At 53.0% G+C, this 26,448-nt stretch overlaps 1 protein-coding gene and 1 long non-coding RNA gene across 2 annotated transcripts in view; one reads left to right on the top strand and one right to left on the bottom strand.

The window, feature by feature from the left end:
* Window positions 1-1,110: 1,110 nt before the first annotated feature.
* Window positions 1,111-2,225, top strand: LOC116537677. Its single transcript, XR_004263256.1, has 2 exons — window positions 1,111-1,846; window positions 1,889-2,225. It is a non-coding gene; the product is annotated as an uncharacterized LOC116537677 (long non-coding RNA).
* The window catches only part of KLF13 (Kruppel like factor 13), a 47,160-nt gene continuing 22,659 nt past the window's right edge, over window positions 1,948-26,448 (bottom strand). Inside the window, exon 2 of the mRNA XM_032259955.1 lies at window positions 1,948-7,826. Within this exon, the coding sequence (XP_032115846.1) occupies window positions 7,537-7,826 (290 nt within the window). The 3' untranslated portion in view covers window positions 1,948-7,536. The remainder of the gene's footprint in view (window positions 7,827-26,448) is intronic.

The raw sequence follows: 26,448 nt of genomic DNA, 5'->3' as shown, positions 1-26,448 counted from the left end.
TCTAATCCCAGTCCTGAGAAAAATGCAAAAAGGGTCAGGCCCAGGAGTGTCCTGAGGCTGACCCCTCAGCCCTGCCTCCAGGACACTGTCCTGTCTGCTCAGCACAGACCCTCCCCACCATCCAGAACTGCTTTGTCACCTGATCCAAAAAGAAAATGAGGAGAAAACGTGCTATGCACATGCCACACACACTCAGACATTTGTTCTTCAAACACCAGGAAATCTATTGCTTGCTTTTTTTCTGCCCTCTTACATTACGGGTGTTCTCTGAAGGCCTTAAGACACCCCTACTTCCTGAGATTGGGGCTTCCATGAATGGTGGGCTCCCAGTCTTCTGGAAAGAAACCCCAGTAGGGTTTCAAATCTCAGCAGTGACATCATAACTGACAGGCGTTTTTTTTTTTCCTGTCAATATTTTTTAAGCATCTGGGATCCTCTCGGCACACAACTATTTATGGAAGCAGATCCACCCTGTAGTTGTTGCTATCTGGGGAAGTTCCTGAGCAATAAATGGCTCTGAGAAGGCGGAACAGTGGCTGCCCTGGGAAAATACTCCAACCAAGAATGGGCTCCAAATGTCTCGGTACCAAAAAGACTTTTGTTTGAAAATGTGTGCTTGTTTTTATGACTGTTCAGTATGTGCCTGGGTGCATTCATTTCACGCCTCCCTCCTCCCAGTCTATAATACAGAAAACAAATGTTCATCAGGAAATGCCAGCTGGTGTCAGGTTAGCTTCAGGAAAAACAATGTCTGATCAACTGCAATGCCTGTATTTGTTAGTAATACTTTACATTTTGTGGTGATTTTCATTTATCCTATGAACAGGTAACCACGGGCCAGGTGAGGTGGCTCACTCCTGTAATCCCAGCACTTTGGGAGGCTGAGTGGGTGGATCACCTGAAGTCAAGAGTTTGAGACCAGCCTTGCTGACATGGTAAAAACCCTGTCTCTACTAAACATACAAAAATTAGCTGGGTGTGGTGGCAGACATCTGTCGTCCCAGCTACTCAGGAAGCTGAGGCAGAAGAATTGCTTGAACCTGGGAGGCAGAGGTTGCAGTGAACTGAGATCATGCCACTGCACTCCAGCCTGGGTGACAGAGCTGGGCTACAGAGTAAGAGACTCCATTTCAAAAAGCAAAACAAAATGGGTAATCACATAGGAACAGCGTACAGCCTAGATGCAGCGCTAGTCTACCCCTGGGTGAGGCTGACATGTGGCTACACCAGCTCATTTTCAAATGAGCTTGCACTGGGGCCCCTCCCTTCCACATGCTGTGGAAGACCCCCACCCCAGCAGCTACCTCCTCCAATAGCTGCAGGCTTCCCATTGCCTCCAATGAGGACATCACCTGCCCTGGGGGCAGCCAGGGGCAGTTAGTGTTCAGTGGGGACTTAAACGGGCTCTGCTACCAACACCTGCCTTCCTACTCCCCAGGGCCCCGGGACCTGTCCCCAGTGCAGCACACTTTGGGGTCAGTGCCTATGGTAAGTTGGAGGAACTTTGGTAGCTAGAACAGGGGTGTTTTCTAGACTCTAGGCTGAAGGGTGAGGCGAGCAGGGTATCCAGTGTTCAAAGAAGCGGTGGCTTTGATCCAGGAAAAGAAGTCCAGGTGTTTCTGTGGGACTGTGAGGGAAAGGTGCTGTGCCCTTTGAGGGAATGTGTCATCACCACATCCCTTTCTCCTCCATGCTGTTTAGGATGGACAGGGGTGGGAATGTGATGAGCAGAAATAGCCTCTCATGGGCAGGAGGGGAAGCCAGAAGTAGCACCGACTCTCTTCAAGAGCTCTTCTGCAAAGCCTTCCTTCCGGAATAGGACCCACTAAGTTCCAGGCAAGCTTCAGTCCCTCAGTCAATTGCAACTGCTTGAGTTTGTTCATTTCAGTTCCCTTCCCCTCAGAGCCTCTGTAAGACATGCCCTTCAAAGAAACTAGCTCCAGCAAATAAAATAATGAATCATAAATTTTATTTCAAAATGTAAACGTCACTAAACATGCATACACGTTAAAACAATAAAATTTACAATTTCGTTAATTTTTCTTTTTGCATAGGACATCATTACAATATAGAATCTATGCCATACAAAATACATACAAAGTTTAATCCGAGCAAGCCAAGGCCAGACTGGGAACTGTACAACTGTAATACTTCACTGTAGTGATCCAGAAAAGATGAAACATGGCCTTCGGAATTATGGTGGGTGCTGGTTAAAAAAAAGTTCCTACAGAAAAGAAAAACATGAGCTCCATGGAAATGGTCTTGGACCCTTGGATTCTGCCTTGGGCTTTTGGCAAACGATTCCAGAGAAGCTCCACCAATGGCTTTGGATGGGAAGGGGTTGCCTGTGCGGGCCTGGGGCAGCTGAGACCCAGAAGCATGCACCCAACACATGCACACAAGCAATTCCTAGTCACCAAGGAACCACCGCAAGCCCCAAACCCGACAATGACAATGCATAGTTGCTCAGGAGAGTCTCCCTCCTGCTGAGGCTGACCAGCCCGAGGCCCCAGCACTCGGCACCAGGGGCCCCTCCAGGGAGAGGCCAGGGAGCAAAGTCTCCCACTCATACACCCAGAGGCAGGCACCTGGACCTGGCAGACGCTGGAGCTGATGAGCCCACGTGGTGTCTAGAGCCACATGGGAGGTGGCCCCTCACTCCTCTCAAGGTAGCCAGGTACAGTGGCTCCTGCACTGTGTGTAGCCTCGGTCATTCAGCTCACATACCTGCTTTCCAAATGAGCACGCAATGTGGCCTGTCCACAGGCCCTCTAGGAAGAGGCCAGGGAGCAAGGACCCTGAGGCCTGGAAGAAAGCAGTTTCCTTGCCACCCCCCCCGCCCCCCCTCCACCCCGGAATGTGTGACTTGTAGGGTTGGGGACGCTACTTCTCTCCCATCCAGTTCCTTTTTAAATAAAAGTAGTAAAGTTTTTAAAGCTGTATGAGAAAGAGAGAGGCAGGGCAGGGCCCCCACGGCCGCACTGCAAGTCCGAAATCTTCATGGGGGTGAGTAGAAACCAAGCACAGCTCCTCTTCCCTCGTGGACCGGGCTCCCATCTCCTGCCGAATTCAACTCTTCTGATACTGAGGGAAAAGAACAGCAGGCGGGAGGTGGCGCCTCACCCTAAAGGGTGCTCAGGCGTGTCAGTAGTAAGCTGGACTGTGCATCCACGTTCTGGTACAAAGGTCTCTGGAATGTGTCTCAGACAAGCCTTCAGAGCCTCAGAATCAGGAAAATTAGTCATAGGACCTGGTTCTCCCTGGGTTAATCCTGATTTCAAAAACCATCAGCCTACACCTCAGATTTTAGCTTTGGAAAATATGGTGACCAGAATTGTATACGGAAACAGCAAAAGATGTAGATAACCTACAAAGCAGTTCTTACTGGTTGCGATGTGATCAACACATCACATACCTTTTAAACCTTCTAGCACTGAGTCTTTGACTAAATGACCTTTTTTAAATGGGGGAAAAAAAATCAGTGACATCTGTCGGAAGTCAAAATAGTCAGGTAGCCCTGCAAACACAGCCACAACCGGTAGCAGAGAAACAAGGCCACACTATTGCTCAGATCACATCATCCTGTTGGGGGGCACCCCTGCCCAGCTGAGATCCTGAATGGGTCCCTAGGGAGCACCAGGATCCTGTGCAGTCCATCTTAGCACCTGTTTCTGGCAAGAAAGAGGCTGGTTTTCTGGACACACCGTGCAGGGAGACAGAAGACTTGAGGTCAAGTCTTGAGGCAGAGTGGCCAGCCCTCTCTGCTCATCCCTACCTTTGAATGACCCCTCACTGGTCTGAGCTGTGCTCTGGGTACAGCAGGGCCTGGGGTCGCCATGCCTCACGTTTGTACCTGGAGGCTGCACCATGGCAAATCCTGCACCTGCCTCAGTGTGGAGCCTGGGAAACGAGTCAGGGTTGGGAGTGAGGGGATCTTGCACTCGAGAGTCATGGGTGGGGGTGCAGCAGAATGCAGGTAGGGCTCCTCCAGGACCATGTTCCCATCCAGGACATCTCTGCATGTTCCTATGTAGCACCCTGCAGGACAGGACCCCAGGGCTCTTTGAGGAAAGGGCTGTGTCCATCTGTTTTCCTGTATGGCTGTAGGATCCAGTAGGCATTTGGGGAGCTGATAACCATTCCCCTAATATGGCTGATGTAAAGAGGAGCTTTCTTATCTGGGACATGAGCAATACCAGCCCCCAATGGCTGAGCCTGAAGTCAATTTAGGCCTTTTATAGGGGAACTCTCCCTTCACTCAGGCAACCTTCATTTTGAGATCTCTGCCCCTATGGACCACCAGAACTGAAGTCCCAAAATAAGGGTTTGAGTTTTCAGTATTATTTCTATGAGTACTGATTCTTTAACCCCATCAAAACTGGCAAGCATGGCCATAAACCACAAAAATGGAAGACGCTGAAACAGACGCAGGCTGGGAAGAAGAAAACGAAGGCTGTTTCCGGAGGGCCGCCTTGTGTGCCCGCTTCAGTGGTGGCAGCGTTCCAATGCCCACCACCCTCTTCTACGGGGCATCCCTCACTTCATGATGAGATGGAAATCTGCCCATGAGGACCCCGGTGAACTGCTCCTGAGATTCATGGATTTCTCCTCGCCCTTCAGGTGAGATGAGTTTAAGCTCCAGATGATTCAGGAGGGTCTGGCCAGGAGGACCCCTTGGGATTTCTCTCCTGGTACCCTCCCCCAATTTCCCAGTCCAGGCCGGGGCCTAAGGACCACACCCTGCCATTAAACGAGAACCACTTTGGGAATGAAGACACACTCTTACGCCAAAAATAGCCAACGCCTGCATATTTCTGTTTTAAGGCAATGTTACCCTTCCATCTATCAGACGGAACAGCCCTGGGTCATTTAAAGGAAAAATTAAATTAAGTGCTCTCTTTGGAAACAGCCAACACCCGCTTCCCTCCCCCACCCCCCACCCTGCTCTAAAACAAACCAGCTCTTCTTTTTATTCCAAGATGACTAGGTTTAGAGTCCTATCTTTTCCTTCCTATGTGCAGACAGATGTGAAGCTAGAAAATCTCCTGCCGTGACACCCTGGGCAGATCACAAGGACTGGCCCCTCCCTGGAGAGCACTTTGCTGGCCTCCCAGGGACGGGCTGCTCCCTCTCCCTGCCTTTGGGAACGGTGGACGGTGAGTGCACCAAAGGACTTTGGAATAAAATTCCTGAACGTGGAATGTGAATTCCTGAGACATGAAATGTATTCAGAGTGTGGCTTTCTCTGCCTCACACGAAAACAACTTTGGGAGGGACCTCACTTTGGAACTGGGCATGAAGATCTTTGCACCCCAAGCACCCAGGGCTCTCTTCTGTCAAGGTCCCTACCGAATATTCCACTCTGTCTTCCAGACCCGATGCAAGCAGGGCTGTCAGGGAGCCCAAACACAGCACGGCAGCCAGAGTGGCCAGCTCTGTATTCAACCAGAGCGGGGGTGACCCTCTCCCCGCCAGTTCCCACTGCAGCAGGAATAATGCTACTGCCCAATTTAGGGTCCATCGTGCTACCTGGAAGCTACTACCATGCTGCGGGCCAATGCCAGCTGACAAACAGTAGTGAGAAACGGGCACCTGATGCCATACTGTGCCTGCGCAGCTGCTGTGACAGAGGGCACTTGTCCACTCTGGAGCCAGCCCAAACAGTGGCCAGCGGCTGGGCCTGGGTCCCGGGTTTGTGCTGCACCCCACACTGTGGTGGGGCCAGGTAGAAGCAGGATGACCACAACCAAGGCACACTGGGCCCAGGAAGGCCACCTGTGGCCCTCTGAGGTCCCAGGGCCATTCCTTTGCATCAAAATAGGTACTCATCAAAACAGGTATCTCTGGCAAGATACCCTGAGTCCACCCCAATCCCCCCACCCCCCAACACACATGCGTGTGTGCAGGCGCACACATGCATGCACGCACGCACACACAGATACGTACATGCACGCAACACACACAGATGCGCACATGCACGCACACACGCGCACACACGCACACACACACACACTGTCCTGGGCCCTTGCATTTACAGGCCCCAACTCTGAGGAAGAAGGGAGGGCAGTACCTGGGCCACAAGCCTGGGGTCAACACTCCAGCCATCTGCAGAGGAGCTTGCTGGACCACGGCTTGACTGACCTGCCCAGCGCTCAAACCCAGGCCCCGGCTCTCCACTCCTTCTCTCCTGCCAGGAGAAGGCCGGTGATGGGGCACCAGAGCAGCCACACCAGCTGGGTGTGGCCTGGGGCCTCCAGGCAGGGCAGGGAGAAGCAGGAAGAAAAGGGAGGACGAGTCCAGGGGACACGGAGACGCCGGAGGTTTGCTAAGTCTGAGTTGGGGATGTGGTGGGTCTGAGAAAAGCGTCTCCCACAACTTTCCATCTGGCGTTCCCTGGGGAGGAAGCAGAATGCACGCTCTCCAACAGCATTTCCTGTAACATCCACGCCACTCCTGAAAAGGTCCAAGTCACAATGTTCCGGTCTCTTGCTACCGAATGTTCTCTGTGAAGCACGGTACACTGCCACATGCACAGCTGCGCACACAGACCCTCTGATGAGGAGGCCCCAGGACCTGCCCACCGTTTCCAACAAAGGTGCCCATGCGGGAGGACTCCGGAACTGGATGTGCCACCAGGAATTTCTGACATCATTTTAGAAGCCCAGAATTCCTCATTGGAGGCCCAGGTATGATAGTGACGGGGTCCCGCGTGCCTTCCGTAGGGACACAAAGAAGTGGAATCCCGGCAGGTGTGACCCAGCCGCTGCCTCGGAGGAGGCCAGATGGTGCAGCGCTGTGTTCAACCAGGGCTCGCACCTCTGCTTCCAGTGCTCCCAAGCGCCCTAGGAGAGGGCTCCTGGAGGCGAGGAGGGAGGCAGGCAGGGCGCAGAGGGCTGAAAGCCCACTCCACAGTCATCAAGGTGGAGTGCTCCTCCGGCCGGCACAGCTTTAAGGCTTCCCTTTGCAGGGGCCTGTCCCTCAGAATCAGCTGCGCTGGAAGTCTGGCCAGGCCTGTGGAGCAGAGGCCAGAGGCTGGGTAGGGCAGGCAGGGAGAGCTCAGGCCCGCTGCTTAGGAATCTGCAGCGGAAGCACAAACGTCAGTGACCACGTCTGCTCCCAACAGACCCACAGGCTGGCCAGCCAGCCAGACGCTGAGCTCCAGACTGGCTGGCCTGCTCTGTCCCCAGTGTGTCCCCGAACCTAACAGAAAACTCCAGAGTGCAAATCTATGTACAGAGTAAGGCGGCAGGAAGGGGTGTCCTCACTGACCTCGTGGAACGTGTCCATCCCTGAGAAAGGGGGTTCAACACCGCTGAATCTCAACTTTGTGGGTCTATCTATTGTGCAATTGGTGGGTGGTGGTTTTTGAAATTTTTGTGTTTTTTTTTTTTTTTTAGACAAATTTACTTTGACACCTGAGGTGATGAAAATTCTTTTTTCGTGGACTTCGCATCGAGTTCTCTCTCTTCTTACTACAAAAGGAAAGGCCAGGGACTCACGAGGGGGCGGGAGCGGCTGCTCATGGCTGTGGCGGGCTCAGGGCGAGCTGGCCGGGCTGATGGTGGGGCTGCTGGCGTCGGAGCGGCTGTAGTCGCTGAGGGAGCCGGTCCGCGAGCCCCCGCCGCGCCGCTGCAGCATGCCGGGGTGGAAGTTGGCGTGGCGGCGCGCGTGCTTGGTCAGGTGGTCGCTGCGCATGAAGCGCTTCTCGCAGATGGGGCAGCTGAACTTCTTCTCACCCGTGTGCGTGCGGTAGTGCCGCGCCAGCTCGTCGGAACGCGCGAACTTCTTGTTGCAGTCCTGCCAGCTGCAGGCGAAGGGCCTCTCACCTGTGGGCACAGGGGCAGGGCATCAGTATCTGGCCGATCCCGGCCTGCACACTCTCTCTGGGAAAGGGCCCGCGACGCCCAACACCCCAGCCGCTCATCGCCCCTGCCACGTGCCCCACCTCCAAGAGCTTCCATGACAAATCCCTCAGAGCAGAGATGAAGGTGGGCCCCTGCCCTCCCGCCCACACCTGCGATGGAGGAAGAGGACAGGCCTAGGATAAAACAGCATTGCAGGTGAACTGCAGGGCCCAGGCTCCTGGCAGTGGACCCCCTAAGTACCCCACAAAGCAGGAAGCACCACACACCAGGCAGGGCCAGCGGTCCCCAACGCATGGGCATGACAGGCCCAGGCCCTGGCTTCACAGGCCTCCTGGAGTCCAGGCACCCCTGCTGCTCATGGGAGCCACATTCTGGACCTCTGCAGGGCAGGAAGACAATTCTCCATCTAGTCTGTAACATGACAGGGTCAGCCTCGGGGATCTCCAGGGCCTGGAATTCTACAACCAGTCTGCCGCTCCTTCTCTCACGCAAGTCCTGAAGTGGCCAACCAGGGTTGGCTGGCAGAGCAAGAGAATGAGACAGGTTCCCGCAGAGCCAAACATGGTGACAGACAGCAGCCCAGAGAATCCCATCAGGGGCCTGTGCAGGAGGGGAGGCAGCAGAACACAGTGGGGATGGGAGGTGACGAAGATGGGCTATACTCAGGCTGCTGCTCCCTCCTTCCCATCCCTCACTTAGAGCAGGAGACAGGCCAGCGTTTACCCTGGCAAACTCAACCACAAAAATGACATCAACTGCTCAGGAAGAACCAGGGTGGGGGGCTCTGGCACCCCAGAAAGCAGCCCTTCTGGCATTAGGGGTGGCTGCAGGGCTGCCCTTCCAAACTGGCCTCATCCCTTCTCACCCCCCATATCCATAAGGCTGGATAAACTTCAGGACACAGTAAAGGCACATTATTACTCTTTGTTTAAAAGAAAAAAGAGAGGCAATTAGAAACTCCAGGAAAAATAGAAGACATACAAAAAACGTGTGGTTCAAATTAGATGTAAACTAAAATGCCACATGATTATGAGTCAAGAGCTTTGAGCCAAGCTCAGTTCTAGGGGTTTATCCTATGCTCTATTACTTATCCTTCACAACAAGTCTACGAGGTAGTGGCAGGAAATGTAATCCCAGCACAGGCCCTGCTGATGGAAACTTTACACAGTGTGGTCATGCTAACCTTAGCACTAGCTGTCAGTGTTTTAGAACCAATCCTATAAACAAAGGCCACACAACGGACCTATGGGCCCAGAAGAGAACATGGATTTAAGAGAAAAGTGGGAATGCACCCAGAGAACAAGGACATGTCTAAGTGAAACACAGAGGTTTAAAATTACAAGGATTGTCAACAAAATAAGTAAAATAATACATCCATCAATTTAGGAAGAGTTGGAGGGGAGGAATAGGAGTGAGGTAAATCCTTAAATTTCATGGCAGGAGGATAACAGAGAATACCTATATTTGATCAATCAAGAAACAGCAATAATACAGTTCATTTATGGCAGTAACCATCAAGACAACTAAAATCAGAAAAGACGTATTGTTCTCTAGGGAGTGGGGCTGGACTGGTGAGACCATGTTTTTTGTTACAAGCTCTCTGTTATGGGTATGTATCTATGTATTCACCTACCTACCTACCTATCTATCTAATCTGAGACAGTCTCGCTCTGTCGCCCAGGCTGGAGTGCAGTGGTGTGATTTCGGCTCACTGCAACCTCCACCTCCTGGGTTCAGGCAATTTTCTTGCCTCAGCCTCCTGAGTAGCTGGGATTACAGGTGCCCATCCGTGCCCGGCTAATTTTTGTATTTTTAGTAGAGACAGGGTTTCACCATGTTGGCCAGGCTGGTCTTGAACTTCTGACCTCAAGTGATGCATCCTCCTCAGCCTCCCGAAGTGCTAGGATTATAAGCGTGAGCCACATGTCTGACTTGGGTCTTTTAAAAAAAATACACATTTGTTTCTTTCATAACAATAAAAAGAAATGTTTAATTCTTTATATATCTAGTCCAATATTTCCCAGAATATGTTCAAAGAAACGTTATCATTGTATAAAGCTTCATCAGTTCCAGAATAAAAAATTTCATCAACCAAAGAGTGAAAACATTGCATGGTAATTCCACTCTTGGAGATTCAGAATGCATACTGTCATTAAATGCCTAGGGAAGCCCAGCATTAAATAAATGGTTTAGTATCAGCCATGTCAGGTCTGACAGATGAGGTTCAGACCCTGTTTGCACTGAGTTGTGACAGTATGGTCCAAACAAATTCCTTGCTGCCTGCAGTAGGGGAGACAATGGTCCCCAAAAAGATACAGCCAAGTCATGACCCCCAGAACCTGTGCATGTGACCTTATTTGGAGAAAGGTCTTTGCAGATGTCATCAGGTAAGGATCTGGACAGCAGCTCCCAAGTGTGGAAGGTAGGGACGAGGGGAGGGAGTGAGTGAGAGGAGAAAGGGAGCAAGAAGAAATGGGGAGAAAGTGGGCAAGGGAAGGAAGGGGAGGCAGGGAGCGGATTCTCCCTCAGAGCCTCCGAAAGAAACTAACCCTGCCAACACCTTGATTTCAGGCTCCTCGCTTCTGGAACTGTGAGAGTGAGTTTCAGTTGCTTTTCAGCCACCCAGTTTGTGGCAATGTGTGACAGCAGCTGCAGGAAGTAAGCACGCTGCCCCATCCTCCTGGGGGTTGACACAGGTGCGCCTCAACCCAATGCCTGGCACGTTCCAAATGTGCACTCCTAAAATCTCCACTGTTATTGTTGCTCTTAGTCATTAGCCCTGTCAAATGGGTCTCCCCAGATTTGGGCCTGTTGGGAGGGGGGGAAAGCCAAGCCGAATTCAGACTGAGCCTTGCTTTTTAATAGCCCTTGTGAGGAGCCTTGTCCTTTAGCTCCTTCTGCCTGCAGGCCGGGGAAGCATGTGAGGTGCGCACAGCTACGGGTGGGCCACACGATGCCGCAGGAACTGCAGCATCCACGGATGGGACGCTGATGCCAGGCAGCCTGGAGCAGAGGCAGGTGGTGTCCGGCGAAGCCACTCCACCAGCACAGTGCTCAGCCTCCCTGTACATCAAGAGTTCTATGGTTTGACAGGACAGGGCACATACGGGTGCCTGGCCCAGAGACACAGTCCTGACCCAGGCAGATGTGGCCCCCACAGCGGCTCCATCCTCTGCTCCTCCGGCCAATGAACTGGCCCCCAAACTCGAGTTATGGCTCAAACTGGCAAGACCAGCACTGGGTCTGGCCCGGTCTCCTGGTAGTGACACTCAGGCAGTACCCAGGAGGCTGACAAGGAGCAGCCCAGAGAGGGGAACAGGTGAGGGCGTGAACAGGGAGCAGCATGCCAGGGCACTTTCACCCACATGATCGGCAAGGAGCCCCAGGAGCTTTGGTGTATGTGGGCAAGAGCCCCTGCTATTCATCATATTCAAAATTAGAAATCAAAACAAGGTCTTCCACCAAGCCACATTCCAGTGACTCTGAGAGGGACAGTGCCGTCACACCTCCCTGTAGCACCTGCAATATCCTACTGCACTCCCTGGGAGCAAGAGGCAAACAGTGCTATTGTCATGAAAAGTTTTGAATTCGAGGCCCCACACGTGGTCTCCAGATTCGCTCTAAAACCTGTTCTGGGGACACACTCCGGGGGCTGTGCAGCCCAGCAGCGAGTGCAGCAGGGCACCCAATGAGGTGGGGGGCAGCCAGCCCCGCCCTTCAGAGAGTGAGCCCAACTCCCATTCTAAGGCAAAGGGAGCCCATCGGACTCAACAAACCAAGCACCCTCTGTGCTGGGTTCAAACCCTGCATCTGCCTCCTCCCAGGCATGTGATACAGAGACAGTATGACAGGGACTCAAAAGGACAGGGCTCCCTCTAGAACACGTAGGCGATTCCAGACCCCTGCAGAGTAGCTTCTAGCCTTCCTGCTGGATCCCAGAGCCACTCCAGCTCCCCAGGTGGGGGTATCCAGGGTCCTGGCTGTGTGTGCCTGCTCTTGTGCATAGGGTGGGGGCCCTGGGACAAGGTGGGATTAAGCCTTGTGAGGAGGAGACTGGGTGAGAGGAGGGGGCCTGGGGTCAAGCCTGGAGAGGGACTAGGTGCCCAGGAGCCTGTAAGGGAGGCTGCAGGAGGGCTGGGCGGACAGTGGGAAGATGGGGGAGGGGCTGGACCAGGCCAGGCTGGGGCTTGGGGGTCCTGTGGGTGCCAGGCAGCGAGGAACTCTTCGGGTGTCAAGCTGCACGGCCAGGGATGCAGGGTTGGGGGCCTCGCGGAGTTGTGGGGAGAGTGGGGGTTGGGGACTGGGGTGGGGTTGGGTGGGGCGGCTGCTCAGGGCTGCGAGTTACATAAATGTTCCCTGGCGCCACAGCGAGGCCATGAGCGGAGCAGCGCAGAGTGAGAGCAGTTGCCTCATCTTATCAGGGAACACAGCGTCCCACAAGCTGCTCCTGCCCAAGCCGCAGGCCCGGGCGGGACAGCATGTTCCCTCAGAGAGCCAGCCGGGAGGGGAGCACAGGGCTCTCTCTCCTCCATCCACGCCCCCCATCCGCCTCAGCACCCACGCCCCAGGCCCTCCCCGCTCCCCAACAGCAGCCACATGCAAGTGTGGCCAGCTCAGGAGTTTGCGTGCTCCAGCTCAAAGCCTGGCTCAGACTTGGGCTGTGGCATGAACTCACTCTGCTCTGCCCTCCTGCACAAAGGGCACGCTCCCAGTTACCTCCTGCCATCCAGCCTTCACCAGACTGCTACCCACCATCCCACAGGTGAGTGGGCCCCTCCTGGCTCCAACTGCATCTGTATAAACGATACTGCACTTCTTTCTGTGAACCTCCTATGGGAAGCCTGTTGTGGGGTCATTTTTCCACCATTCCCAATGCACCAGGCTGGGGCCAGAACAGTGTTTGCTGCAAGGGCCTCTTCTGCTCGCCTCCTGCCGGGTCTACTCTGGGAAGCCCTGCTGAGCTCCCCTCCCCTTCATGGAAGGGAGAAACAGAGATGCAACTCCTACTGGGAGGTCCTGGAAAGGCAGATGACCCATCGTGTCTTGGATACAACAGCAGACCTCTGCAGCGCAAGGATCCACAGGAGCAATGGCAGGGACAGGACTGGTCAGACTCAAAGGGAGGCACAGGGAAAGCCTCCCAAAGAGAAACTGCTTCTCCTCAGGCTCCCGGGCCACTGTCCCCAGTCCCCAGCTATTCCCCACCAGTGAGTGGGCTGTCATTCACCGATGGACAACTTTGCTCTATGGGCACTGGCTTGGGGCCACTTCCAGCTTCCAACCTCAAGACTGCCATGTTTTCCATTCCAGGGAAGCCTGTTTGCCCTCCTGCCCTGGGGCAGCTCAGCACATGGCCAAACATGGGGGCTGATAAACTGCTGGCCTCCAATGAAATTCAGGCACACAGCCTCTCCTCGGGTGGCAGAAAGGCCTCCCCGCTCTGTGGTGGAGGATGGAGTTCCTAATTCTTTAGGAGGCCATTTGGCTGCCCTGCTCATTACTGGAAATGCTAGTGGTTTGTTAAGCCACATGGAGCTGACATGCGCATGGTCTCCCAGGAAGTCCAGGTTGGAAGCTCTTACCCACCCACTGAGCAGATAAGGGAAGTGAGGCTCAGGAGGAGACAGTGAGCTGCCACTCACCCAGCTGGCGGCAGAGCTAGAGCCACAGCTGGGGCCTGCCTGTGGCAAAGAAGCAGCCTGCCCCACCCCCACTCCTCTGTTGATGTCTCAGGGATGGTCATCCAGCCAGTGTCTCAGTCACTGAGATACGTGGGGCACATGCCTGCTGCACAGCAGTGCCTGGAGGAGATAACACTGTTATCACCTGTGCGCCAAGGGGCTCCGGGCGCATGGTCATGAACTGCCCTGTAGTAAAAGGGTCATGGGAGGCAGGCGTGCCCTGTCCCAGGGCGCTGTGGTCTGGTGCCACTGACCACACACTCCTATCCACCCTTCATGTGCGAGAGCTGGCAGGGTGCCGAAGCCTGGCTGGAGACTGCCACACACAGTGTTGGAAGAATCCTTCTTGGACAAACGTGTGTCTCCACATTTCTACAATGCATGCAAAGGTATTTTTTTAAAGCAGGCATTTTTCTTGTTGCTTTGCTTTGTTTTCAAATAGGTTAACTTGATCCTAAAAATTCATACAGAGAAACAAACAGGAATAGCCAGAAAAAAATTCTGCAAAACGATGTGGGGGAAACGAGACCACCAGGATTCAACAGTTCCCTGAACTGCTACGCAGCTAGTGAAGCCCAGCAGGAATGGCAAAATTAGAACTGAAGGCAGTGGTAACTGTGCATAGGATGGAGTGACATCTTGAACCCCTGCGGCGGGGGACACTCAAAATGTGTATCAGGATACTTCGGGAGCAAGGTTAGATCCATTCCTCCCCCCCACACCAGGATAAATTCTAAATGGGTCAAAGATTCAAATGTAAAAAATAACCACAAACATTCTAGGAGAAAACTGTAAGATAGAAGTTCCTTCTATAAATCAAAGTCCACAAGCCATAAAAGAAAAGACTGAAGGCTGGGCGCAGTAGCTCACGCCTATAATTGCACCACTTTGGGAGGCTGAGGCAGGAGGATCACCTGAGGTCAGGAGTTCAAGACCAACCTGGACAACATGGTGAAATCTCATTTCTACTAAAAATGCAAAAATCAGCCGGGCATGGTGGCTGACGCCACCAGCTACTCAGGAAGCTAAAGCAGGATAATCACTTGAGCATGGGAGGCAGAAGCTGCAGTGAGCCGAGATTGCACCACTGCATTCCAGCCTGGGCAACTGAGCAAGACTCCATCACAAAAAATAAATAAATAAAAAATAAAAATAAATTTGACTGCACCAAAAGTTATACTATACTTCTCTGGGAACAAAGACATCATAAACAAAGGTGAGAGATAAATGACAAACTGACAGAAAAAAATATTTGCAGCTCCTACCACAAAGGGCTAATCTCTAATACAGAAAGAGCTCACAGAAATTTAAAAAAGAAAAATATCCAACAGAAAAATGGACAAAGGCAATTCATAAAAAAGGAACTACAAAGGGCTCTCGAGCACCTGAAAAGACGCTCCACCTCGCCCAGTAGGAGCTAACAACAAACGAAAGCCCCTGAAGTGCAGCCCTGTAGCTACCACCTTGGTGAGGCTGTGGGTAAGCAGACAGTCCTTGCTGATGGGAGTGCGAACTGCTACCACCTCCATGGAGGGTGACTGGCAATACCTATTAACATCAGAAACGCGCACACCCTTCTGCCCCACATCTCAACTTTTGACATCCTAGCCTACAAACACATATGCACACCTTCAAAATGGGATATGATCCTGATAATTCAATGCATCAGGAACCTGTAAACAACTCATGACCTTCCACTGGGGCCTGTCAATAAATTATGGAACGCCAAGACAACAAAATACTAACAAAAAGAAGTATTACAAACTGCTATGGAAAGATCTCCAAGCTGAGTGAGGAAAATAAAGTTGAGGACAGATGACCAGCAAGGATGTACGTGTGCCTGGGCCAGTCTGCGCAGAGAGCAGGTCCCTCGGAAAGTAGGAACAGAGATCACCCAGAGGAACACTGAGCAGATGGAGGATGCGGAAGGTTGACAGAATTTTCCCTGGGGAAACTCCTTAAATCTTTTAGATTCTGAAACACACAAATGCATCTCCTATTCAAAAAGTTAAATTAGAAACAAAAAAATCCATAGCAAACTAGAAAATGCTAGCCATCAATAATGCCAATTAAAAACCAGACATTCCACACTCTGGGCACATTACTGGCCCCATTCTGTATTCCCTATTTCAAAGCACATTTCCTCAGATTCCCCCAAGAGCTCTCTTAAAATAACAATGGTCGCCCAGGCTGATTCTCCTCAGAACATGCTGGGCTTCCAGGATGAGAAACTCAAAAATAACCGTCAAGTCCAATCTAGCTTTGTAGGGCTGCTCTCAGTGCAGGGCTCAGGGTTTCAGCGCCCTTGGGTCACATCGCTAACTGTCCTATTGGAGGAGGGCGCTCCCTGATAAATGATTTGACAGGCCCAGCAGTTTAGAATGGGTCAGACTTAAAAGGCTATGGGTGACAAATATTCAGCAAAGGATTTAAACAGCAGCAGTTCCAGGGTTGTATTACACGTCAGAAGCCCCCTGCAGGCTCCTGAATGCCACACTCCTGCCAAAAGACCACCCCTCTGTGCACTGATACCACTGGGGGCTGAAATTTGACCCAGGTAAATGGGGCAGGTGCTAGCAGCTAGGAGCGCCAAGTCCATCCAGCCACTAGGATGCAGACCCCAAGTGCCGCTGTAGGGGCTGGTGAGGAGTGGAAACCAGGGAATCTGCAACTACTGGGAAAGGGTTTTCTCTTGCATCAAAAAGAAAAGGAAGGAGGGAGAGAAGGAAGAGGGCAGACCGTGTGTGGGGTAGGGGAAGAGGCAGTTTGGAAAGGCCTCTTGGGCCCGCCTCTGGCTGTGACGTCTGGTGGGAGCACCAGCCTTGGCAGTCACAGGGGAGCTGTCACAGGAGACAAGTCCCACTGCCCTTTGACACCAACAAGCACCTGCACAGCCAGCCCAGCTCTGCACCCCGGGCTGTGCTTCAGCCGGCTCTCCAGGCCACGGAGGGAGGAGCCCTCTCTGCAAAGCCTCTGCAACCCTGGTGGCCCACTTCCTCTTCCTGTGTCTCCCCTCCCCCAGCCTTCATTTCCTTCCCCTGCCCTCTCCCCTTCAGTGCCTCCTGGGTGGGCCTTGCCAGTAGGGACCCCACCCTGCTAGGCTCTGCTATCGGCGCTCAAGGGCACCGACAGCTGCACGTACACTCTTTACAGGCACGCGGCGTTTACTTTTGGCCTGCACTGGGCTCATCTGACCACCAACCCCGAGAGACAGGAAAGTGTTGATGTGAAACCCGTGTCAGAGGCGAGGAACCAAGTGACCTCACCAAGGTGACACACTCAGATGGGTGAGCTTGAGGCCAGGCTCCACCTGGAAGAAAGATTGTCACAGCCCCTCCCCAGGCAGAATAGGAACACTACTGCCCACGTTCATGTCCCCGGAGGAGTAAGCAGGGGCACCCACCCGTGGTGTGGTGAGGCTATCCTCTGCACCCCAGGCCCCCACTGCTCCCACAGCCAGGCTGCACTGGGCCTATTTCACTGCAGGCTTGCCCAGGCTGCAGCATGTGGGCCTGAGGACCTGTGGGGGACCTCCACAGTTGTTCCCCAGCTCCCCTGCAGCTGATGAAGGAGACGGGCAGTTCCCTGGGAAGGGTGAGGACCACCAGGCAGCACAGTCAACACAATGGCGCTCAGAACCCCTGGAGGAACCTTGGAGGGCTCCTCCTCCAGGCCCAGCACCTGCTACCTGGCCAGCTCCAGGTGCACAGCAGGCTCAGTTTTCTCAGGAAAAATGCGGCAAGGTTTCCAGGAGAATATAAAAACAATATACTCTTCAGAGTTGGTTTCATAGAGCAAATACGTCCGCATTAAAATGAGCTTGTCATCTGGATGACAAGACTAAAACACCTTTGGTTTTTGAGAGAGCCGAGGCAAAACCACCACCACAACATCAGACAATGATCTGTCTTTTCTGGAATAGCTCAGCAGTGTCAGGGACTTCTAGGAACTTCCAGACCCCCAGGGAGGAGCTAGAAAGCCCACCCGGGCCTCTCCTGCAGCAGCTTCGGCCCACAGGCCCACCTGGGGCTCTCTGTCTTGCCCACTAGGAGCAAGGTATCCCCGCCCCCATCTTTTGGGAAAGCCCTTGTGTTCCGAATCCCTCTTGGTGGCCTGGCAGCCCCAGGCCCTGTCCCTCAGCCCTGCCCGCAGGCCTAGTAGCCCCTGCATCCTGCTCGGGCTGGTCGCAGCCTAAGAGCACTAGAGAGGGGACCGCCCTGAAACAGAGCCCCACTGCCTGCCGTGTGGAAAGACCAGTGCTCTGGGGGCGGGGGGGGGGCGCCTCTCCTCAGGAGACAAAGCCCACCCTCTTCTGGGCACAGGCCTGCTCGATGCGTGTCTGTGCCCTCCCTTCTTCCCTGTATCCTGCTGGCCCTGTTTCCTATGCCCTTCCCTGTCCCAGCCTAGAACAGCATCCTAACCTTAAGGGAGCTGACCCCAGGAACACCAGCCAGGAGGAAAAGCAGTGCCACACTCTGTACTATCCCATGGCTAGGCCCCCAGAAGCTTCAAGGTTGGAGTGACCCCCTCTGCAACAGCTCTGTACGGGACTCTAAGACCCGAGGCTACCTGGGTCTGCCTGATGGCAAGGGAAGGCTGGCAAGAACTGGGAGGAGCCACTGGGGTAGGAGCCCTGTCCTGTGTCCTGCCTACCTCCCTGCCCCAGGACCACAACACGGGGGGGTGGGGGGCTCGGTGCTCCTTGGTGTCATTCCCAAGGTCACTGGAACCAGGCTTCATCTGTTGGGTGGGCTAGACGAGGAAAAATAAGCACATGGAGTGGGCCTGCCGTCTCTCTCGAATGTTCTTCTGAACCACCAACATGGGCTGCTCATAAACAGCCCCGGGTATGTGGACAGGGAAGAAAACAGACTACCAAGTGGCTGAGCCCCACCCTCAAATGCACACACGCAATTGCAGGAAGGAAACAGGTTACCTCGGGAAGACGGGATTTGTGTGTGACTGTCCTTTCTGCATTTGTCTTCATCAAATGAACCGCTTTGGACAGCCAGAATTAATGCAATAACACTGTATAACAAAGTGGTGTATGTACACACCCACACACCTTTCACCCAAGCTCCAGCTCACAACTGGGACTGCTTCCACAGAACCCAGCACCCCTGACCCCAGAAGGGAACAGCACTAGTTTGCATGCACCAGTACACTGCCTGGAAAGGTTAAAAGGACCACATGCCAGAGTTTCATAAAGGTGTTTGCTCTCCTTTGGCTAAGGGTTACAAAGCACATTTGAAAATTTCCGTTCTCAAGGTCCCTTTTAAAAACAGCAATAACAGAATACTGATGGTTTCGGCCAACAGAAGGCCAGAAGCCACCTGAGGCAAGGGCTCTGGAGCTTCTTTCCTTCACGCACACCCCTGAGTCACAACCCCTGTTGCTCCTGAAGGGATATGCAGGGAAAGGTATATCTGCCCCTTGCCCCAGAAAGCTTCCAGATCATGGATTGCTGCAAGCAAAGGCCTTCTCCAGATGAACGGTGTTACCTGTGGACTCATGTGAACTGAACCCAAAGAATACACATTTCCATTTCCTTTCCATTGTGAGGGCCTCATCACGAACTGTCTCCCAAGAGAAGCCAGGAGCATCTTCCCTGAGCCCGGTGAGTGATGCACATCCAGCTGACCCCTGCCCCGTCTTTCCTCTGCCATCTTGAAGGAACTGTTCCCTGGCTTCAGGAGCCTTGTTCTGGGCATCGGAGGCAGCATGGCTAACACAGCACTAACACAACACTAACACAGCCCCGATGGCAGTGATGGCCCAGGGATGACATTCCTGTTCCCTTCTTCAGAGAGTCTCTGAAAGACCAAGGCAAGACAGGAACATGAGGTTGGAATCCACAATTAGAGCCAGGTTTATTTAGCTGATAGAAATGCTTTTATTTGAGGCTGATCCGAAGTAAAGGCAACTTGTATCTAAAGTACATAAAGAACTCAATCTCAACAATAAGCAAACGCCCAATTTAAAAAATGAACAAAAGATCTGAACACTCAACCAAAGATAGACAGACGGTAAACAACTGTGTGAAAAGGTGCTCAGTGTCATTTGCTATTATGGAAATTCAAATCATAACAATGAGATATCACTATACACATTTATGAGAATGGTTAACATCCAAAGCAATGACAGTACTGAATGCCAGCGGAGCAGCTAAAACTCTCATCCATTGCCGCAAGAATGTTAGCCACAGGGGAGCTGACCAGCCACCTGGGAAAACGTGTTTTGCTGGAAGCTAAAAGAATGCAGGCAATACAGTTAACCTGCCAACCTTAGGTTTGGACCTTCTCCTTCCTCTGCACAACTGTCTTTGTGAGCTGCCCTTCAGTTGCTTCCAGAATATTGCTGGCTATATCTCTGGAAAACTCCTGGATAAGATTGTTGGGCAAGAACAAAGGAGATGCTGGCTGCCCAGCAGCTGGACCACTCAGCCACCCCTGCCTAGTACTAACCTGCTTCTCATCTGTCCCCACATTCCTGCACTGGACCAAAGCCTCACAGAACTCTGGGTAAAGATGGCAGATCAGGCACAGGCACTCACACCCTTCCGGCCCCAGATCCCACTACAATGAAAGTGGATTTTAACAGACAAAGCAAAAGGGAAAGAGAATAACAATAATAATCAGGAAGCAAGACATTAGAAAGACAGCAGAGAAAGCAAGAAAGCAATCCACGTTACCCCACAAAGGCTCAGGAGTCTCTAGTAGGGGTGGGGGTGCAGTGGGTGGGGGGGGCACCTGAACATCAGATAAAGCACCTGTGGACACAAGGTCTTTCCCCGCCTTACAGATGGCTGCCTCCCCTTCATGTACCTACCAGGGACCAGAGGCTGGCTGACTGGGAGGGTCCACATAGGAGGGAGCTCTGGACCGAGGACTCCAGACACAGCTCGGAGTAGGGCAGCCTCCAGAACAGGGGTGTGGGGAAGGGCGGCTGACTGAGTGTTGCCTCCCAGCTTCTTTCCCAGTGCAGCAACAGGACCACCCTCCCCCACTCCAGGCAGGAACACAACACTCCTCTTGGGGGGGCACCCCTGAAGGAGATGGCCCTGTAGACCACCCACAGGAGGCCACGGTGGCTGAGCCCACTGGGCGCCCAGGACCCCCACCCAAGTCAAGCTCTCTGGGCCACCACCAGACAATGCAGAAGAGCCTGACTTGGGTGGGCGAGAGACCCAGACCAAGGTGCAGGGACGGGCGATGTGGAGGGAGCACAGGCCACACAAGGGGAAGACTGCCAGAGCCGTCACTAACATCCCCACCGGAGATGGACCTGCGGAAGCAACAATGGCATGTGCCTTTACAAAGGAAGGCCCAGAAACCCAAGTCTGAAAGGAAAGGAGGAAAAATGTGGCAGAAATAAAAATCTCAATAGCGGGGTTAGAACACTGAGAGAATTTCACAGAAAACAGAGCAAAAATGCAACTGGATGAGAGAGAAAAAATATACAAATGGAAGGGTCAGTCCAACAGCTCCAAATGAAAGGGGCTGCAGGCAGCTCTGGGAACACAGGGGGCGCTGCAGGCAGCCCTGAGAACATGGTGGGGTGTGCTGCAGGCAGCCCTGAGAACATGGGTGGGGGGGGGTGCTGCAGGCAGCCCTGAGAACACGGGGCGGGGGTGGAGGGTGCTGCAGGCAGCCCTGAGAACACAGGGGGCGCTGCAGGCAGCCCTGAGAACATGGGTTGGGGGGGTGCTGCAGGCAGCCCTGAGAACACAGCAGGTGAGGTGCCTGAGAAGAAAGGGCAAGAGTGTCTTCCAGACGCCACCTGAAGGGCCCGCTGCAGGGCAGAGTGTGGCCAAGCACCTCCACACACGTGTGCACCTCCAAGCCCTGGGTAAAGACACGAGCCCAAAAGGCCTCGAAACGCAGAGACCGGCAGGTACACACAGTCAGAATCAGAACCGCTTCCGTCTTCACCACAGCAACATCAGACGTCAGAGACTGCAGCAAAGCCTTCCAAACCCCACAAGGAAACCGGTCCCACCTACGATTCAACCCAGACAAACATGAACCAACCTCAGACCAGGATCAAGACGTTTTCAGACATGTGTGCCTTGAAACAATGGCCTCCCATTCTCATAAGTGAATTAACGCAGGAACAGAAAACCAAACCCTGCATGTTCTCACTTATAAGTGGGAGTGACACACGGAGTAAACGTGGACACAAAGAAGAGAACAACAGACACCAGGGCCTACTTGCGCATGGTGAGAGGTGGTGAAGCCTGAAAAGGCTACTTACCGGGTACTCTGCTTATTACCTGTGTAAAGAAATAATGAAAACACCAAACCCCATGACATGCAGTTTACCCATGTAACAAACCTGCACATATACCCCCGAACCTAAAATAAAAGTTAGAAGGAAAGGAAAAATGGCCTCTAGTGCACCCCTTCCAGGAGGCTATGCAGCAGGAGCTCCACGAAGAAGCAGACACAGGGGCTCCAGGAAGCGGGGCCTGGATGGTAGGGAGGGGTCCCAGGATGACAGCCAACCCCCACAGAGACGCTGCACAGGCCACAGTGAGCAGGCCACACTTGGGCGGGAGTGTGGGACAACACTGGGAAGATCAAGCAGCAACGGCGACCATTGAGTCTACAGGAAATTAACACATGTAAAGTATGGGAGACCTGCAACTAGCATTTACTGTCATGATTCCCAAAATACTGCCTGCTGACTCCATCGTAAACATCCGATTATCACACGGGTCGGGGGAAGGGTGCCAGCTTGCAGGCACTCATGTGCCATCATGGGAAGTCAGGAGGTAACACCTAACAGTCTTCTCAGAGCCCCTATGAGCATGCTATCGAGCTGGGCAGGTAAATAACAAAGGAAGTAGCTGAAGAAGCTGGCAGAGGGTGGATGTACAGAACGATGGGCTCCTTAAGCTGTGTGTATTACCACATGCACTATTCTAATACAATTTTTAACACCATTTACAAAATGGGATGGGTGTAGCGATCTCGCAGCCCAGCCTTTCCTTAGAGTGTCACTTTCTTCTCCTAGTGGCTCATCTTCAGAAGCCATCTTCTGTGCGGAGATGACACCCTGCCCCTCTGCTCAGAGGAGGTGAGGGACCATCCACAAAAGACACTTACTGAGCGCCCGGCCTCTTCCTCACCTATCTGTGTTACCTTAGTAGCACTGTTGATTGTTTTGGTTGTTGTTGCTTTGATCTCATAAACACCTGTGTCCGTGTTGCCTTCTTTTTACTTACAACTAGTTATAACTTGAAGCTGAGGACAGCAAGATAGGCTCCATCACTTCTTTAAATGGTGGCTCCAACCCCAAGCTTGGGGCTTTAGGGTTGGACCCACACAATTCCCAATACCAAGTCATGTGGGGTGACTTCAGGCTTTGGATTCTTCGCTCTACACTTACTATTAGCCCACTAGTAAAATTAGATGTATCAGGCTTTCATTTGAAGATGTAAGGCATTAAAATATTTATGGACAAATTGATATTGCATCTGGGATTTCCTCCAAAACAATGGCGGGGGCAGGGTGGGGGAGGGGCAGAGATAAGACTGCAGGGGGCTAGCATGTGGGCATCTGCCTGAAGTTGTCCAAAGAGAACTATTAATACAGCCAGGCACAGTGCCTCACACCTATAATCCCAGCACTTTGGGAGGCCAAGGTGGGCAGATCACTTGAGGTTAGGAGTTCGAGACCAGCTTGGCTAACATGGTGAAATCCTATCTCTTCTAAAAATACAAAAATTTGGCTGGGCATAGTGGTGGGTGCATGTAAGACTGAGGCAGGAGAACTGCCTGAACCCAGGAGGCAGAGGTTGCAGTGAGCCGAGATCACGCCATTGCACTCCAATCTGGGCAACAAAAGCAAAATTCTGTCTAAAAAAAAAAAAAAAAAAAAAAAAGAAAAGAAAACAAAACAAAACAAAACCCCAACTATTACTATCTGGACAGGGGTTGCAAGCCCAGGCCCCGCCTGGAGGCCACTCCTCCTTGCCGGCTTTCAGCCCATTCTTCCTCAGGCTCTCCCCAGGCCTGCTCCCTGCCACGCCACGGTTGGGGTATGGTTAGCTGATTCTCCGCCTGCCACAGGCAGGCAAGGTCCCGTCCTGCAGGCCTGGGCTGATGTCCTGGACTGTCCCATTGCTGTCGGTCAACTCGGCACTCGCTGGGAAGGCAGAGCTGCTCCAGGCTCCGGGGCCAAGCTGGGTAGGGACTGGACAGGCTGAGGCCTCCGCACTGACGCTGTCTCCAGGACTTGGCTGCAGTCAAGCGCCACGTCTGACCCCAGACTATAACCTGGGTCCTGGCGTCTGAAGGGCTCAGGAGAGTGAAGGACTCCCAGGGGTCTTCAAGCTAGGCAGGCTCGTGGGGGTGCAGGTTTTCCCCAGAAGCAGCCTGGTTTCTGCTTAAAAGAAGAAACAGAGAAGTCCTCTTTTCCTCTGAGGCCCAGGCCTGCAGTACAGGGTCCTTGGTGAGAGAGGGGAAGGGTGTGGGGGGGCTGCCGGCCAAGAGCCCCCTGCCCCAGACCTGGCCACAGCAAGCTACCCCACAGCCCTGCCAGCTCACTGTTGGAACTCTGGCCAGAGCCACCGCAGCCCCCCTTCCCAGCAGCTATTCTTGGTCTGTGTCTCCCTTTAGGGGGAGGATAAGGGTGGAAATGATCAGAAGCTAAAATTAGCAAAAGGCAAACAATTGAGGTCAGGAATCCGAGGTCAGCTGAGGACAACAGTTTGTTCTCTGCGGCCCGAGGTGGTTTTAGCAATAAAGGGAATTGAAAATGAAAACAGATCTGGAAGCAGCCCAAGCCCTGCTGGGACCAGGCCCAACACCGCCAGGCCCAGGTGGGCAGGCCAGATGGCAGGGACTTTGCCCAGCCCAGGCCCCCCAACCTCAGGCTCCCCTCTTCACAAGGGGGCCTTCTACAGGCGGCAGGCAACACCCAGAGCACCTGCAGCTGTGGGTTACAGAATGCCGGGGACAGGTTTCCCAAGCACTTAACGTGGGCGTGACTTCCTCTCCAGTGAAGGCCCAGCACCGTGGCTGTAAACATCCCCACTAAGTACTGGATGACCAGGGCCACAAGCCCCTGTTTTGACACCTCCAGGCACTCACCCTTTTAACAGGCCCCAGTAAAACTCCCTAAGTGACAGACCAGGAAATCAAGCCACAAAGTCAGCAGATGTGGAGCCACCCTTGAGCCCAGCTCCCTGGCCCAGGGTCCCTTCCCAGTCACTCCTCCCTGGGAGGCCCAGGGCAAACCACACACTCCAAGGTGGCACCAACAGAGCCCACAGCCCAGGTGGGCCGTGTGGTGCCTGCAGACAGACGGGGAAGACAGTCCGGCCTCGTCATGTTCCACCGTCAATAAACTGACCTCCCTACAAAAACTCCAAGTAGCCACCCTGGAGGTCTCAATGCCAGTGATCTCTGGGTTCTATCTGGTGATGCTCAGTCCTAAGGGAACTTGGCTCAGCGTTGGATGTGTGGGATTTAATACAGCCTTTTATTAAGTTTCTATTCATTGATCTCTGCCACCTAACAGTTTGCAAAGGTCAGAAGAAATAAATCAGCCCAGTGGTCATAATTCAGAGCGGGAAGCATACAGGAGGCTGGAAATGTGCAGAGCAGGTCAGCAGACCCAGCCTGAGGATGGTGCTCCTATCCCCAGCAGATAGTAGTGCTGACGGGCCCTTCCACGGGGCCAGCACAGGGCCAGAAGCCAGAGGCACACCAAGTAGCACCACACACAGGCGCTAATCTCAGCAGCTGCTGAGGACGCTGGCCGACTTCATGGCCCATGGAGAAGGCAGGCATGGAGCCCATGGCCAGCGCACGCCTAGGCCAGGCAGAGCTCACACAGCCTGTCCTTTCTCACTGGTGCCATCAGGTCTGTGCATTCTGAGCAGGACCAAGGACACCGGGAACCCAGAGAGCCTGCAGGGTAGACACGGGGACTGAGGGACGTAGAAACCCCTGAGTGTGGTCTGCAGCAGGCCAGGCCTCTGCAGTGAGACAATCTCACCTTTCCCCGGAATGCAAGATCTCAGGACCCTGGTGTCTGAGGCTGGATCACAAACCCTCCAAGATCTGAGGGTCCTGGGGAGGCCTATTCGGAAGGGTCTGAAGCTCCCAGGTGCAGAGCAGCCTGGGGACCCTCTGCTGTGTAAAATCTACTTAAACAGTGACTTCTGCTCACTGCAAAATCCTTTTAGACACCCAACAGCCACTCACCCACCCACCCACCCTGCCAGGGTGCGTACCTGGACACTCTCATGCCTTGCTTGTGGATAAGCAGACTCATCCTTCCTTTCTGAAAAGAAGCAACTTGCCCTGAAAATAATGAGGTGAGGTGGGCCGGACGTGGTGGCTCACGCCTGTAATCCAAGCACTTTGGAGGCCAAGGTGGGCGGATCACCTGAGGTAGGGAGTTCAAGACCAGCCTGACCAACATGGTGAAACCCCGTCTTCTAAAAATAAATAAATAAATAAAATAAAAAATAAATAAATAACAAATAAATAAAATAAAAAATAAATAAAAATTTTAAAAAAGAAAATAATGAGGTGGACGATGTCCTGGTGCTGTCCCAGGACAGCCAATCACTGGCGCTCTCAGTGCAAGACAAGGGCACACGGGGCAACCATTCAGGCCAGGTTAGAAAGCAGTCAGTGCTTGGGGCCGTGTTAAAGCAGGACAGCAAATGGTTTGTATGAGATGATCCCAGGTTTTAACAGTGGAGACTTGTGAGTGGTGGAATTAAAGTTATTGATATTCCTCCTTGGTAATTTTTCTTGACATTTTCCCATTTCCCAAATCATCCTTAATTTACCTGTTTGACTTTCACAAGTAAAAATAAAAATGAATGCCAGGCACTCAAATGATGGTCTTTTGGCAAGGCAACTTCTCGTGAACAGGAACACA

Source organism: Sapajus apella, unplaced genomic scaffold (genome assembly GCF_009761245.1).
Source record: "Sapajus apella isolate SASKATOON/1434 unplaced genomic scaffold, GSC_monkey_1.0 scaffold113, whole genome shotgun sequence".
NCBI lineage: Eukaryota > Metazoa > Chordata > Mammalia > Primates > Cebidae > Sapajus > Sapajus apella.
The sequence above is the reverse complement of the archived record's forward strand: the minus strand, read 5'-3'. Positions and strand labels throughout refer to the sequence as shown.